Raw genomic sequence first — 17,440 nt, forward strand, 5'->3', positions numbered from 1 at the left:
GTCTTCTCTGCCACTTTAGATTATAAGTCATGAATTTAGTTCATGTCATTTTACAGTTCATAACTGCACTCCAGAAATCACAAAAAGCAGAGTTAGCTTTGTGTTGAAAAGTGTTACAGTTATCTTAGCGGTCTTAACATGCTTTGCACATGGGCAAAGAATGACAAAAGAATATTCCTTTCTGGAAATCACAGCCAGCACAGACTGTGACACAGCACAGAACCGGGGTTAATTGACCCAGCAGGATACATTCATACCTTTATTTACTGTGACATGGGAATAAATGGTAGAGTTTCACAAAGGCAAGTACTGAAATTAAACTAGAGGGAGAGTGAGAAATAAAAGGGCCCTACAAAGTATGAAGGTTTTTTGATTATTCAAAGTGCTTTAAGAGCTATTTTAGTACCAGAAAGTTCCCAGCCATAGATTTATCACTCTGGGGAGGCTGGAGAGATGCTCAGAGAACTGTGCAAAACCATTGGCAGCCTTATTGCTCTGGTAGTGCAGGTGCAAAATGCAGTTTAGAAGAAAATCCTCTCTACCTCCCTCTGAAATGTTTCAACATCAGGCCTAATACAGAGGGGAGTCCTGTGTGGCTTCAAGCAATCCTGAGTGCAACATATGGAGGAGCAGCAGAAGCAGAGCCCCTCTGAGCCCCCACTGCCAGCCCAATCATTAAAATAGTTTCATTTTTTTCCAGGGGATCCACTGTGCAGAGATCTGAGTAGTTTGTATGTAGCTCTGTAATTACCTATGCATCTACTTCCCAGGCCAGCCCTACATCCCCTCAATGGCTGTCAGACAGATGGCCCTTTAGAGCTGAGATAGCGAATTAAAAATGTGTCCACCAAAAGCACTGATTCAGCAACTACTGAAATAATTTTGTACATTTATCTCAGTTTCACTAGTTGGTTCCAGGAGGGAAAGAAATTAAAATCTTTAAATCTAAACTAAAACTAGTTTTAAACTAACCACCACTGGCTTGTTTAATTTCATTTTTGTTTTTTTTTTCCATCACATCTTGTTCTTCTTTATTTCACAGAAATTAAATCCACTTTGTACAAAGTGGCTCTTCTCTCTCTTTTGTTTTCGTTTTTATTTTTCCCATTCACCAGGTTCAGATGTTTGGCTTGACTCAAAATACTTGTTCTATTTTGCTGGCTTTTAAGCTGCCATCACACCAAGAAATCAGTGGTTTGTGCCATTCTGCTGGGTAAGGGAGCTCTCTGCTCTCTCCCAGATGGTTTGCAGACCCTGTGGGGGCTGAGGCAGCTTTGCCCACTCGGTACCAAACAGCACATCTTAAGCAAAACCCCAGCCAGGACCTTGTGCAGATGTGAAGGAAGGCATCTCAGAGGGAGATTTTTCTGAGTCTGGCAGAAATAAATTAATCTACGAGACTAGGCAGGTGTCAGACTAGGGTGAGGTAAAGCTCAGGGCTAGAAGTTAAGTGACTAAGGGCAGTGGCTGGAAACAGAGCCTTGGCTAGGAGCACACAGCTGAGGTGTGTTCTAATAAGCAGAGTTATTACTGAGCTAAAGGTCTCTGCTCTCGTGGGGCCGACCCTGGGCTGGAGATGAGAGTGTGCTGCTGAGTGCTTTGCAGAGAAGATTATGCATTTTTATTCACTCTTTCCACACCTGCAGTAGTATGAAGCTGTAGAGTTGATGAGTCCTATGGGCCCTTCCCCATCCCAGCATCCAGGCTCCAGATTTTCTGTTGCTGAGCTATTATTTACCTCTCCTGCCCTTGTGTCATCCTGCTTTTCTGTCCCAGTTCAATTCTGTTCTGCCCATTAGGTGACATTTTCACAGCAGTAACAAAATAGGTAGAGTGAAAGGATAAATGAGATTTCTTCCAAGTGGTAAATACCTGCCCTTCAGAAAGCAATTTGTCTTCTTGCCCCTGCAGAAAAAAAAGAAAAAAAAAGTATCTTTCAAAAAGGAAACACTTAATTTCATTTTGTCTTTGTCTCTAATGTTTTCATTTAAGGTTTCAAAAAAAGTCTTTTGAAAGGCATCAGAATAACCTCCAAAGCTGACTGGTAAACAAAAGCTGCTAGCAGAGAAAATACAGTTTACCAAACATTGAGCTGAGATTCAGTTTTCAGGCACAACTGGCTTCTCATCAGGGAAGTACTGATTACACATAACTTCAGCAACCAGCTGTACCTGTGGAGTCTGGTCTTTCTCTTCATTGCAGCGTTCTGTGTCGAACACTTCAGGCTAAACTCATTTCTGGTGTTGATCCTCCTGAAGATGATGAAAGGATCCATGTGTCCCATCACATATCAGACCAGGATATATTTTAACTGGTTGTATTTAAGTTACAGATTATTGCACTAAAGTGTCTTTCAGCCATAACAGGAGCAGGTTCTTCTCCAGTGCAAATGCCATTAACTTCAGGTGACGGACTGAAAGGTTAACATAGCACAGAATAATTTTTAAATGTTCTTACCAGGCCTCAAAAATTAGCCGTCCATAGGAGGGTTCCCCCCTTTCATGATCTGCTTAACTAAGAAAATACATCATGTGTTTATTTTTAAAAGCCACAGCTCCTAAAAATCAATAGTTTTTCTCTTTACATAACTGCAGATAGAGTAACTTTTAGATAGGTAGAGTGGGGATACAAAAACCAGGCACTATTATCTGGCCAAAGAAACCCTGTAAATAAAATCTTCCTGCCTAAATTTTGGGCATGCTTTGCTGATGGAAGGGCAGAGCTGGGGGTAGCCAGTCTCCCAGGTTTGCTTTAGCACTTGGGGGAAGTTGTCTTGGTAGTCAGTGACCTGTGCATCCCTTCTGCTGTCCCACTTCCTCCTCTGGCACAGGACAAGAGCTCCACTCTCAGCAGTGAGTTCTCCAAGTCACAGCCTCAGAAGTATTTAATCTACATGTGCTCATTTCCTCAGAGCTGTGAGGAACATACCAGAAAAGTGAAATAATCTTTGCATGTGCAGTCTGTCTCTCATTTTTCACCAAACATTTGCAGCACCCACACCACACTGTCTAACTGTAGCTACCTGACATTTTTCTAGAAGGTAGCAGAAACTCATATTGTAAAAAAGCAGTGACTTGCTTGGTGACCCAGCAGTAAATTAAAATCATCATATACAATGTGTATGAAATAGAAAATCGAATTTTGATGCAACAAAACTGACAGTTCCATTTAACAGAGAATAAATGAATCCAGACTCCTGTGGATGAATGACTGATTTAAAGAGACTGTGCCGATTTTCCAAGATGAGAAAGCTGATCAAAAGAAAATACATGTATTTCCATGTGACACAGGTTGTACACCTATTCCAGTGAAATTAGACTTAAAAAGTATTATATCACAGACACTGGCACTTTTTCCTCATTTTGCTGTGATTTTTTATAGAAAACACGAAGCCTGAACTCTCAAAAATATCTGAGTGTAGTAAATTCCAGTTATTTCAGTGGAACTGACAGTGAACACAGTGATTGCACAGTCAGATCTATCTATGCCATCAAGGTGTGCTGTCTGAGATAGGAGAGATTTAATTTTGCCCAGCACATCATCTCTTGCTTAGCAGCTTCCTACCATTAGCACAGGTATGCTGTGAAACAGGAAGGAGAAGTTATTACTGTGTGTTTACACATGTAGTATTGTACTCAAAATAGCACAATTATACATCAAGCCCTCCTGCCTGTACCTCCTGACAGCAGCTGGCACAAAAAACCAAAAGAACTTAATAGGCAAAATTCAATTTTTTCCGCCCAAAGTCTGGTTATTCGCATGTGAAGAAGGCTGAATGAGAAGCTTTGGATTACTTGTTTCCCATTTGTGTATTAGTTGCTCAGTACACTTAGGGGAAAAAAAGTCCTACAATTATGTCCTTCTCTCAGAAAAGAGTGGTTCTGCAAGTATTGCTATAGAGTTTCCCTTTTCTATAGTTTCTAACACAAACCAGGGAAGGTCACATTCAAACTGCACTAAATAGTTGTCTTCATTCCAGATCAGAGGATTAAGCTCAGGTTTAAAATTAAATGTAAATTACAAATAAGTATTCAGAAAACGTTAATTAAAAGTATTACGTTCCTGACTCATTTATTGCTCAGCAAGAGTTCCTAAGTATCTTAGCTGGAGAAAGGGGCCATTCACATTCCTCCTTTTTTTTGACCAAGTCATTGTACATGTCTTAGGTTATCCATTTGCAAGTTAATGTAGTGCTGAAGCAAAGGTTTTCATTTTAAAGAAGTAATATTTCACAGCAAGATATGTTCCTGCAAGATGTAAAACAATCTTTTTCTAAAGCACTGGGAGTTAATCAGCCTTTCTCTCCATTGCTACAGAGAGGATTTGAATGGCACAAGATGCTGATTGCTTAGATCCCAGAGTCTATAGAAAACCCAATACGATTACATTTTCCACCCTTTGTTATCAGAGTTTATTGTATCTTGGCGTTCAGGTTTTAAATAGTGTTCCAGTAAGAAAAATAAATTAGGAAAAAGGTATTTTCTGAGTCTTCTGAATAACGACGGCGCTGCATCAAAGCCCCACATCAATGTGTGAGATGGAGCTTGCAAATGAGTGCCGGGGGATGGTTCCGTGTCCCTGCGTGTGCCCTGGGTGCGTCTCACCCTCGCGGCGAGCCCGGCTCTGCCGGGAGCGGCTCCTGCCCGGCTCTGCCCGGCTGCGAGTGCCCAGCCCCGCTGGCACACGGGGCTCTGTGCCCCAGCCCCGCTGGTACACGGGGCTCTGTGCCCCAGCCCGCTGGCACACGGGGCTCTGTGCCCCAGCCCCGCTGGCACACGGGGCTCTGTGCCCCAGCCCCGCTGGCACACGGGGCTCTGTGCCCCAGCCCCCTGGCACACGGGGCTCTGTGCCCCAGCCCCCTGGCACACGGGGCTCTGTGCCCCAGCCCGCTGGCACACGGGGCTCTGTGCCCCAGCCCCGCTGGCACACGGGGCTCTGTGCCCCAGCCCCACTGTCACACCACGCTCCTGTCCCCCAGCCCCGCAGGCACACGGGGCTCTGTGCCCCAGCCCCACTGTCACACCCCACTGTCACACCACGCTCCTGTCCCCCAGCCCCGCTGTCACACGCCACTGTCACACCCCGCTGGCACACTCCACTGTCACACTGGGCTCCTGTCCCCCAGCCCCGCTGCCACACCGTGCTGTCACACCCCACTGTCACACCACGCTCCTGTGCCCCAGCCCCGCTGGCACACGGGGCTCTGTGCCCCAGCCCCGCTGTCACACCCCACTCTCACACCCCGCTGTCACACCGGGCTCCTGTCCCCCAGCCCCGCTGGCACCGCCCGCTGTCACACCGGGCTCTGCCCGCACCCCAGCCCCGCTGTCACACCGAGCTCAGTGCCCCTGTCCCGCTGTCGCACCCCGCTGTCACACCCCGCTGTCGCACCCGCTGTCACACCCCGCTGTCACACCCCGCTGTCACACCCCGCTGTCACACCCCGCTGTCACAGCGCGCTCCTGCCGCCGGCAGCGCCGCTCCCGGCCCCCTCGCAGCATTTCTCTTTCCCATTTGATCTTTACGGTTCCCATACTGGAGCGATTTGGTTTGCTGAATTCTGGAAATGGCTCCAGTTAAAATGGTAGTGTATTAACCTGCTGTACTGAGTCTCTTTTGTTTCTCTTTACCAGAGTGCTGCTTGCCAATTTTTATGACTACAGCAGATTTTACTATTCAAACAAAACCAGATGGAACACCAGTTCAAAGAACATGTCAGAATTAAATATTTCTTTTTTAATTAGTTGCTTCTGATTTATGCAAAAAAAAAAATTAACATAAGAGTGGGAGAATGTGCCATGAATCCAGATGCAACACAGCCCACACAAGCATTATCTTTTCTCTGTCAGAGACACAGAAGCTTTATTCTTTTCTTGTCTTTTCTTTTTTCCTTTATGTTTCTGGATTTCATTTTTCTTAGGCTTTTTGCATCTTTTCCTTCTTGAACCAGCTTCATAATGATGACTGAGGTTCTCTTATGTTTATCAGTCATACTTTTTCACCATTATCCTAAATTTTCTCCTATAGAAACTGCCTGATCTTCTTCTGAGAAAAGTTGCTGTACTCAATTCTGTGACCACAGCATCAGTAGCTCAACTTGATAGCATCTTTTGACTCTATTCTTTGTTTTCAGGTGGGGGGAATCTTTACACTTATGTTTTTTCTTCTGCAGAAAGGGATTTGAGCAGAAGGTGAAGATTATGAGAAATATATATTTCAACTGCTAAAGAAAGGCTCATTTCCCTTTTGCTGCCAAGAATTCCTGTGTCTTTGGCTTGAATGTTTTCTCATCTCTTCTTCCATGCTTCCCCCTTTTGCCAAGTCACATAAGCATCAGTTCAGTAAAACATGCTGACTGGGGACAGTTGTTAGGCACAACTGTTGTTTGCCAAGTCACTGCTTTCCCTTTTGGGGCTTTCAGGATGTTGCTGTCAAGGTCAATGAGAAAGACTTCAGTCTCTTAAGGAGAGATGTTAATAAGAGCAATATTTTCTCCCCACCTTCTTTCTGGAGCTGCTGCAAGTATCACTGAGAGTTTTACACAAAGATTTGAGGTAGTTTATAAGATTAACTATTTTCACTTAAATCCAGGATGAATATTTACAACCTGTCATTAATCAAGGAGTTGTGCTCTTGTAATGACTACTCATGTCAAGAGAATGAAGACTTTTGGAAGTAATTTTCCAACCAAATTAATTAGACTATTTTCAGAATTTCTACTGGAGCCTGTCCCATTCCTACTTAGCATTACAATCTAAGAAATTAAAGAATTAAGTCATAGTTGTGTATACCTCATGAGAAAGCATGATTGGCCAAATCAACAGCAGTGTTAAGAAAGTAGATCAACTCTTGCTTAATTAAATATTTGACAGAACAGTGAAGCGTCACAGCAGTTAATCTGACTCAGAGCACTCTATGCTATCTAGGGAAATGACACGGTTCTCTAAAAATATTTGCTTTGGTATGGTGTGTCAAGTGATGGATTGTACAGCTTTTCAAGCCACAAGAGATGCCCACAACAAAAAGCTTCCTGTTGTTAATCAAACTCCAGCACTCAGTACTTTATTTTCTCAGGCTGTTGAACTCCTACAGTAGGAGTGCTAAAAGCTGGCAAAACTGCTCCCTTGCTACAGCTCCCTCAATGACTGTATTTTATTTAACAAGGCAGATTTTCATCCTGAAGATAAGGTCTTCCATACTACAACCCAGTTATGTATGATGACAGGAAGAAGCAATATTAATTTCAAGCTGTGTGTGTTGTGTGTCATTCTTTATCCAGCAGTTTGCTCAGATTTGCTACGTGATGCATTGTGCAGAGCTAAATGTTATTTTTTTCCTTCTCCTTAACTGGTCTCAAGTAAAATGCATATGCCAGCCCTTGCATATGTTTGTCTTAAAAATGTGTCACCCACCTGCATTTTTTGGAGACAGTGCTACAGCAATAAGAATATTTCTCCTGATGCTAGGAGATATTGTAGAATAAATAGAAAGGAAGTAATTCATATGTAGAAACAGCTAGTGCCTTGCAATATGCTTCTGTAGGAAATAAATTGATTTTAGAAATAGGAACAAGTGAGGCTTTTTTGAAAAAAAAACATGAATATTTGTCTCCTGGAAGAAAAAAAATACACACTCAAGATGCTCCTCATTTTTTGTAAGGTAGGGGCCCATTCCTATAGGCAAGTCTGCTCCCAGACTTGCACTTTCAAATAAAGATGTTCACATTACAGTGCAGGCAACTATCAAAGGCTGTGTTTTTGGATAAGGCCCTTAGGCATCATTTTCCAAGAGAGATATGCTTCTTAAACTGAATGAAAGTGAAAATTTGAAAAAAAAGAAAAAGAACTTGAAACATGCTGCTGTTAGTCAAAGCTGAAAGTCTGGTCATGGAAACAAAATGTGAAGATTTCAGGTTTGGAGACAGCTGCCTATCTCAGATCACAGCCATAAGGCTTGCAATAACTTACAAAATCGCTTGCATTTTCTAAAATAAATACCAGATGTTTGTTTATCATATGTGCAGAACGTTAAATGTCAAATAATTGCAGGGAAATGCATTTGATGTTCATCTTCAAAAGTACTGTATTTCAACACCATATCTCTTCACAGTCACTCTAACATGAAACACAAGTTCTTGAAACAAAAAGGACAAGAATGCCAAAACAAAAAGCTAGTTATTAAAGAGTTATATTACAATCATATCTGGAGTAGCCTGCATCTGAGAAAAATGGGTTACCTCTGGTCACATTAACACTTGGAGACTTCTTTGGAGAGGACATACTGTGTTGACTGAAACTTATACAGAGGTGGACTCTCTAGACATAAGCTTCAAGATGAAAAAGACTTCCTGTCTGGTGGCACAGCTGTTCCACAGCGATTGCCCTCTGCACTGATTCCTCTGGGAAAAATACAGAAGACCTGTGTCTTATCACAGCTACACTTTGGTACCTTCAGCTTCCAGTTGTTACTAGCAATTGATATGGTTGCACTTCAATTCTGAACAGTCCCAGTGACTTTTAGAATCTGTTTTATGGGCAACTTTTTGCATTTTATAGAAAGCAAACTTTCAAAAATCATTGGAACAAAAACAAAATGCATCACAAAGTAATTAATGAGGGGGAGCTTAACAGCCCATTAAAATGTGTCATGCAGTTTCTACATAATTCATTTCTATCACCTTACTTAGAGAAGATTGTTACATTTAAAGCTTAATTTGCAAACATACCTAGGCACCACAGCGGGGTGCACAGTGTTGCAATTCTGCTTGCATGCACCTGGAGAGGGGCAGCTCCCCTCTGGAGGCCATGGCAAAGAACTGTCAAAGGGAAGTAAATGCCTTAAGCCCTACCTCTCTCCTGGACTTTTTCACTGACAGAGTTAGTACTAAAAATTCCAAGAGACCATTCTGCTTCTCTGTTGTTTAATCTCATCTTTCTTGTTTGCACTGCTTCTTTCTCACGAAACACCAATGGAGAAATGTTGTTCTTCTTTCCTTTATCAGCTTGTGAGCAAACTGCCCCTGGCATGCAGCAGGTCTGGGGTCACAGCTTGTTTTTGCAAGGGGTTTAAAGCTGTGCTGAACACTCGAGCTGTCAGACTCCAGGCACTCCAGGAGAGGACTACTGCTGACATAGTTCCAGTTTTCAAGAGCACACAAAGATTTGCTGACCTGGAGAGAAAGCACATCCATGTGAAGAGATGTGCTGCCTTGTCTTCCTCAGTTACTGGAGCCAGGAGTGCTAATGAGGTTACCTTTCCTTACTTACTTATAGGCAATAAATCAGAAGTCCTCTCAGAATCTCCCTCTCTCCCACTGAGAGAGTTCTGCCAGGTTCTAGGCATGAAAGTACATGTCCATATCCATTGTGTGTTTGGGACTTAATCCTGGGCAGTAAGATGGATGCTGTATGATATTCAGTGCCCTGGAGTTAAGAAGGTGTATTAAATCCCTGAATTTGTGACCAGGCAAAATTTGGGGGCCTGAAGTTTTCTGACAGGACAAGCCTGAGGCCTGAATGATCAGTGACTGGTAGCAATTGATAAGTCAGGCATCAAATATCAAATATTCCTAAGCCACCAATGTTAAATTTTAACTTGATTTCAAATACCTAGAACTCTTGCAAAAGGCCATTGCTTGACTTTATTCACAATGAAGTACTTACTGTATATTTAAAAGCCTCTACTAGAATAATTTCAAATCAGTTGGAATGGTACAGGCTTGGGACCCTAATCATTTCAAAACTGAAGAGCTGTTTCAAATTGTAAGAGAGGCAGATCATTTAAATAACTTAGCTCTGTGCTCCCTCAGACTTCCAGATTTTCAAGTGCACTTCAGCCTGGAAGTGAATGTGGTATTGGACATAACTCAGTGCAGCACACTTTACAATCAGTAGAGTACAGCTTGGAGAGCATTTGAAGTTAAGCTGAGATTGCTCAGAGCAATGATGCCCAGATTCCCCCATTAACTTTCAGATTGCAACAATCTAACATCTGAGACTCTCCAGTTACTTTAAATCACTTGATTGTTTTTGTGAGGTGGTGCTGGGATTTTATTTTTTTTTTTAAGACTGAAATTTTTTTATCACGCAGAAACAAAATGTTGCACTAATTCACCCCTAAAGACAAGGGCTAAAATGTTACATATAGACTTTATGAGCCTAACAAACTGGGGCAGGGGCTTTGCCCTGAAAGCCAGTTCTATCTGTCACACACAAGGCTGCTATTCTTGCGCTGGACAACTCCAAAATGTCTTGCATATGACATGGGCACTGAGAGAGTGACACTTTGTCCTCAATAGCACTTCCTTCAGCCTTTTGAGAGAGAATGCACAGCATGTTGATTTAACTGCTCCAGTGCCTTTGGATATATGACATACATCCAGGAAAAAGGATGCCTGTGGGACACAGGACGCATATATTCTGCATCCTACGTACTTTGGAAATAATGAGAAAGACTGGGACATTCATGGGGCCATTCACTTGAGAAGGGTTAATTCAACCTATTATCCTACTAAACTCTGGACAACTGAAGTTAGGGGGAAAAATTACACTGATTAATATTCTGTGAATAGTCATTTTATACTGAAATAAAATTACCTGCTAAAGGTTCTCGCTACAGACAAAGAGAGTGAAGAGTTTGATTGGTATGTTGTTATGGCTAAAAAAGGCTGTAAGGAAATGGCAGAGGTATCAAAATTGTGGTCACCAACATAACTGTGAGAAAGTTTTTTTCCCAGTTTCAGCTATTTGGCAGTTGGACTTGTGCACTGGGATGAGTTCTGTTGCCAGCAGAATTGAGTAGCCAGCTACTTGAGTAGCTGTATTCCTGCACCCCACATCATGCTCCCAAATATGCCGATACTTCTTGGATGCCGATTGATGAACTAGATAAGGAAAATACCTGGATGAAAAATAAATAATGGGGGAGAGCAAGGTTAACCTAAATCACTTGTCCATTTGTAGTGGACAATATAGCTCCATGAGAGGAGGAGAGAGAAGAGTGAAGAAGAGAGATGACCTCTAATGCACATTCATGTGCATTTCTCCAGCGAGTTCAAAATGACATTGTTTTCTATTGATAGAACTTCATGGCATTTGACAGTTGGAACAGAATTACTACACTTGTGCTAAAGCTTCTTTCTGTTTTCCCCAAATACATCATGCAGTACTAGCAACTAATTTGCCTTTTTCTCAACAAAATCACACAGTGATTTGTAATTATCTTGTGACCAACTAATATACACCAGGATTCTTTTCTTCTCTTCTATTTGCAAGTAATGATCTTCTGGGTTTTAGCAGAATTCTTGTTATCATTCGATAAGTGCAACTTTGACATTATCCTAGTAAATTCTACCCCATTTCTACTGCCACAGTGTTGGCAACACCTTGCAGCTGAGTGTCCTTAGGGAATTTCATTAGCATCTATGCAAGTGCTTAATGAAAGTATTAAGTAAGGTTGTTCAGCAGACTGGTCCTTGAGGAATTTCTCTAGTAGATCCTCTGCAGTCTGGTGGTTCCCACTTGCACTGATGGTGTCTCTGGTTTCTCCCTCACAGAGGAAAGAGAATTCTCTGGTGTGTGAAGAACATTCCTGGCTAATTTTCCTGAATTCTGTGATGACACCGTTTACAAAAGAGGAGATTATGTCTATGTTAATGTCCACAATATTTGGCAGTTTGCTTTATATAAAATCCTCGTTATTTTTGTAAGGCAGGGTGAGCCACTGCTACAATGTTGTTATGCTCTGAACTAGTTGTCCTCACATTTCAAATTATTCTCTACCACAGGTAGACCTGGGCCTTCTCCGCTTTGTTTCTGGAATTGGGACCCAAGGAGCCATCTCAAAAGAAACAAAGAAAGAATATTATCTGAAAACATATCGTGTGGATGTCAGCTCCAATGGAGAGGACTGGATTACACTGAAGGAGGGAAACAAGCCTGTTGTAAGTATTTTTTTTTCTTTTTTTGTCTCTCTTCAGCTGAGAAATAGTCTGTTGAACTGTTTAGTTGTTACTATCTGTTTAAAAAGAGGAATAAGGTTTAGTCAGGTTGATCCACACTATTTCCCAAATCCAAAAGCCAGCTTGTGTCTCAGTAGTAATGGGACACAGAAATTGTTTATGCAAAGCCTAGAGCAGCTGAAAATGGTGTAAGGTGATGCCCTATGTATTGAACTCACTATAATTTGAGTCATTTTGTGTCTTTTTCCTGGACTGTTCTGCTATTTCCCTGTTTCTCAGAGATTTTCTATGTGACCTTGAGAAAAACATTATGCAGAACTTTTCAAAAAATGTGTCTGTCTGTTATGTGCAGTGAAGCTCTGGATATGCAATAAGCCAGTGCCTCAGCTCCCTGTGCATGGCCATGCAGCACTGCTAGCAGATGATTAGTGGTTTGTTAGACTTCCAAGTATCTCAGTGATGGGGGTCATGCAGACAGATGATTAGGCACATCTTTCCATCCTTATAGATTTTTATCACCTTTCCATTTATCAGCAGATTTGCTCTCTGTGACCCCCCAATGAAACAGCTTTAGACACTCATAAGAAAAATTGTCATTATCCGCTACCATGAGCATAAAGCTCATTACTGAGAAGTCAGTTGTGCTCCAGCTCACACATGAATAGCCCCAGTGAGGCTGTGCCTCCCTCCCCACCTCTCTCAGGATGTGCCTGAGAGCAGCATCCCCAGAGGCTGCCAGGGGCTGATGCAATTGGAATCGTTTTGTGGTACCTCCCTTCAAAACAGCTTTTTTGTGACCCCTCTGTAAAGACACAGAAGAGCTGTACAATATCAATGTCTATCAGTGTAACCCTATCTAGCTCTAAATATTTGGTTACTGGTTTGTCCCTGACTCATCTGCAAGGGCTATGCCAAGTCCACTACATTTATCTAATCAACGTGGTAGCAGTGTTTAACAAATATGTCTTGCTTTTTTTGAAATCCTTTGGAAAACAATAAAAAATGAATACTGAAAGCTTCTCTCTGACAGGTATTATCCTGATTTTACTGGAAGTTCTGAAAGTCAGATGATACTATGTGGCCACTGTACAGTGATGTATATAAAGATACAATAATTGACTTGCCCAAAGTCACAAGAGGGGCCGGTGCAGTGACTGGTATGAGACACAGAGTTTCCTCACTCTGGATTCTGAACAAATGCTTCTTTCAAAATCAGGCCATGCCTGATTTTCATTACCAGCTTCAATTTGTAAACTCCCCAAAAGTGTACTTTACATGAGTTTCTCTTGCACATGCCGTCTTTAATTAGTGAGAACATTTCCTAAACCTGTGTCACTTGTACAAAGGGTTCATTAAAAAAATCCGTTTTCTAAAATGGCAGTATTTTGCTGTTGATCAAGACAAGAAAAACATATGCACCAGTCTCCCTCCCAGATATTTTAATTCAAATGAAAAGTTTGCAGCTGCAGGTCTCAAGGCAGCCATACACCAATGTTGCACTAACTACATATAAGAATCTGTGTACTTTTGAGAAAAGACTCCTTTTCTCTGTCAGATGCAAACTTTGAGAAAACTACAGCAGGTCCTCACAGAAAAAAAAAAAAAGTTACAGGAAGGAAATGCAGTTCCATTAAAAATCTCTTACTAGATATGAAACTCTGATATTAAATTACTTGATCTGTAACTGAGCCTTATGAGTTGGCAGCTGTGTGCTGTTGGCCTCCGTTCCAAATTAATGCAGCTACTGTAAGGAACAAACAGGAAAGTAGGACAGTATGTGTAAGAAATGGGAGGATCTCCCATAAAAGGAGAGGGGTCTGCATCCATGGAAAACAACAGGAAACTGGTCCCCTCTACGTGAGGAAGAAGCAGGAAGCTGAATCACCTTCTTTGGACTGGAACATTGCAAGGTTTTGGCTGGGCTAGGAAAGAGTGTGTCTGCAGGATCCTCAACATGAAAGCACAGCACAGTCATGTGCTTCTGGTGGAAGTCTCATTGTTCATCTAATTTGACTGCCAGCCTCGGGGGATGCAGGGAAAATCTTGGAGCCTGCTATACAGATTTTAAATAGACTTCAATCTCAATATGCAAGGAGAAAGAAATTCTGAGACTTTGTTGAAAAGGATTTGAAAACAGGGTGTTAACAAAGCAAAGTTTGCACAATACACCTTAAAAATCTTAAGCCCAAGGTCAGCAAAATAATATATATTTTTATCATAACCATATAGGATTTTTATATGGTCTAATTAAAATCCAAATCTTTAATTTGAGCCTGAGATTCTTAAACTTTCTGCATTATTTGATGAGTGTACAAGAAATAGAACTGCTCTAGTGGGGCATTGGGGGATTCTTCCAGGACACAGGAGTCGTTGGGTGACGAAGACCAGGGTTTGTCATTCCTGCATGTAGATCTGGGCATTAGGAACAACTTTTTTAGTATCACTGAACACCTTACATCTTCGTTTTCCTCCCTAAGGAAAGTAAACCTGTCTGCAAAAGTTGTGTTAGTAGATTAATGAAATAGTTTCCCATGCAAGTCTTTTGTCTCAGCCCCCATAACCAACCCTGGTTAGACTTCATATCAAAACTGTCTGTAAAACACAGAACTGTAAACACCAGTTAAGAGAAAGCCTAACAAATATATACTTTTTCTTTCCACACAAAGGTGTTTCAAGGGAATAGCAATCCCACTGATGTTGTTTACAGAGCTTTTGCCAAACCAGTTTTAACACGGTTTGTGAGAATTAGACCTGTGTCTTGGGAAAATGGAGTTTCACTGAGATTTGAAGTGTATGGCTGCAAGATAACAGGTAGGTCTTGGGAAAGATTATAAAATATGGGGAATTTATTGTGCCTATACTGTGGGATTTATTTTTATGAGTAAAATGAATGAACATGATTTCCACCACGATCTGAATGTAGAAATGTTTAAAAATAAGATAATAAAACACCACAAACCAAACATCCAGTGTTATCTGAATATTTTTATGATGCTCTATTTTAGTTTTAATTACTTTTATTGCAATCACTTTACTACTTCATGCAAAATTCCAGAGATACACAGATATTTTGCAAATTCCCATGTCATTTTTTCCCTTCTAACCCTCCAGTCCCTCTCTCTTATGTCTGCTATTCATAGGTGGTTCTGAGTAGGTTTCTCAAGGAACAAACACACATTACACATGACTAGGTTTAAAAGGATTGCAAGGTACAAGCACTTAGATCTGCAGCCTGTGCAAATAACAGTGGCTGTAGTCAAGTTCCCAGTCATGATCAGTATGGCAAAGTAATTCCTTTATATCACACAGTTACCTGTCAAAAATTTTTAGAAATATCTTTTTTACAGTTTTAGGTTTTCTATAATTTCTACACAGTGGAATTGCCTTTATCCGTAAAGTAGAAATACAACTTAGAGTTGAAAGAAAATTATAATGATTTATTAGACTTTAGAAAGCTAATTTTTCTAGCACATTTTTAGCACTTAATACAGTTCAATGGCACTAATTTTTAATATTTAGGGATTTTTTTTTCTTTTAAAGTATTTCTTTAGTCTTGAAAATGTTTCTTAGAACTGGTTTCCATACAGAAGGAAAATAAGATTACTGATTACTTTGTTAGAGAATTCCAAGCCATTCTATAAAATCTTTTCAGATTAGATGTAGGTAATCAGATCTACTGTTTCATTCTATATTAGAATTCTTAATTTCTTGTGAGCAGGTACTTCTAATTTATTTTTATCTAGGTTAATAAAAGAAGCAACTATTTAGCTTCTGTGTCACCTGAAAAAGTCTGAGAGACAAAAAAATGCATTAGGAAAATCTCAAGTGCAACAGTAAATTATATTTTAATGTTATGAAGATTTCCATTTTCAATGTCACCAAAATTAGGTAATCTGCAACCAGGTTTTGGCTGGTTTTGGAAGTTTTCTCTGAGGAAATATTCACAAATTCAGATGGCCCTCCACTCTTTTAGCAAGAAGAATAGAAAACAAGAACAGAATAGGATTTTCTGATCCTTTTGGTTCCCACCAAGCCAAAAATACTTGTGGTATTTTGGTACTTCCTGCTAAAACTAGGATGTGCAAGTTTGAACAAATGAAAATTATATACAAATACAATAGATTACTTTGAATATAAGAAATAAATAAGTAATTAGCTATGATAGTTGAATTGACTGACATGTCCTGTTTCTGTTTTGGCACTTGTTCAGAACAACTATTTAATTTATTTGGATTTTTTTTTCTCTGTAGATTATCCTTGTTCTGGGATGCTGGGTATGGTGTCTGGCCTTATTCCTGACTCTCAGATCACTGCATCTACCCAAGTGGATCGAAACTGGATCCCAGAAAATGCTCGCCTGATAACGAGCCGTTCAGGCTGGGCGCTGCCCCCAACCACCCATCCATATGCAAATGAATGGCTTCAGATCGACCTCGGTGAGGAAAAGATAGTGAGGGGCATCATTGTCCAAGGAGGCAAGCACCGAGAAAACAAAGTGTTCATGAAAAAATTCAAAATTGGCTACAGCAACAATGGATCGGATTGGAAAATGATCATGGATTCCAGCAAGAAAAAGATAAAGGTAAGGACAAAAACTGCACTGAAGAAAAGTTTGCATTACATTTCTACACATCTCTGTCTGACCTCAGGAAGAGCACACAGCTGGTGTGAAGCCAAGTAGGAGAACTCCAAGGGCAGCAGCCCTGAAGGAATGCTGTGGGAGCTGTCCCATGCCTGAGGGCAAGAGCTGGCCTTAGGACATTTACCTCTCTGGCAGCAAGTTTTGCTGATTCAACACTTAGTTCAGGCTTGACTCCTGGCAACATGGGTGCCTCTCTGGCTCACCATTTACTGCAAAATCCCATGCAAAGGGATTTTAAAGTCTACTCTTAAAAGCTGAACTCTAAAACTGAGAGTGAACAAACTTATTTGAGACAAAATTATTTGAATTACTTTTTGTTTGCTTCTTTCTGTTAGAGCTATAGAATGAGAATGGTGTTACTCAGCTCAATGGGGTACCTCAACTGTGTTTCTCGACTGCCTGTAGATTGCTTTGAGAGTTTCACAGGTTCTCTGTAATGATCTGATCCAAGTTCCTCCAAAAGAAAGTGATGAAATTTTGGTCATGTTATCTCAAGTGAGAAGTACTATTTTACGCTCAAAAGGGAAGCGTCTTGGAGGATGCTTGGGAATCCATTTCCAAAGGAGGGCCAAATGAATTGCTGGGTTAGATTCCAAGGAAAAGAAAATAATTGTGGCCCAGAAGAGTTTCTGGGAATGTATCTGTTTTGATTTGGTTTTGGATGTATGCATTTCAGGACCTAAATTACACTGGGGATTTAGCTTATTTACACCAAGTCCCATTGAAGTCTTCCATCCCATTTTGCTATCTCTGCTCACAAAGTGCAGCTTTGCCTCAAAAGGCGCAACTCTTTCTTAGTCTTCCTACCCAGTTCCTTGAGGAAATGAGTAGGCATGCAG

At 41.0% G+C, this 17,440-nt stretch overlaps 1 protein-coding gene across 2 annotated transcripts in view; it reads left to right on the forward strand.

Annotated features, from left to right (window-relative positions):
* The window catches only part of NRP1 (neuropilin 1), a 113,181-nt gene that overhangs the window by 67,496 nt on the left and 28,245 nt on the right, over positions 1 to 17,440 (forward strand). For both annotated transcript variants that reach the window (XM_066551649.1, XM_066551657.1), the window contains exons 7-9: positions 11,786 to 11,941; positions 14,626 to 14,770; positions 16,210 to 16,541. In XM_066551649.1, the coding sequence (XP_066407746.1) occupies positions 11,786 to 11,941; positions 14,626 to 14,770; positions 16,210 to 16,541 (633 nt within the window). The remainder of the gene's footprint in view (positions 1 to 11,785; positions 11,942 to 14,625; positions 14,771 to 16,209; positions 16,542 to 17,440) is intronic.

This window comes from Molothrus aeneus, chromosome 1, assembly GCF_037042795.1.
Source record: "Molothrus aeneus isolate 106 chromosome 1, BPBGC_Maene_1.0, whole genome shotgun sequence".
Lineage (NCBI taxonomy): Eukaryota > Metazoa > Chordata > Aves > Passeriformes > Icteridae > Molothrus > Molothrus aeneus.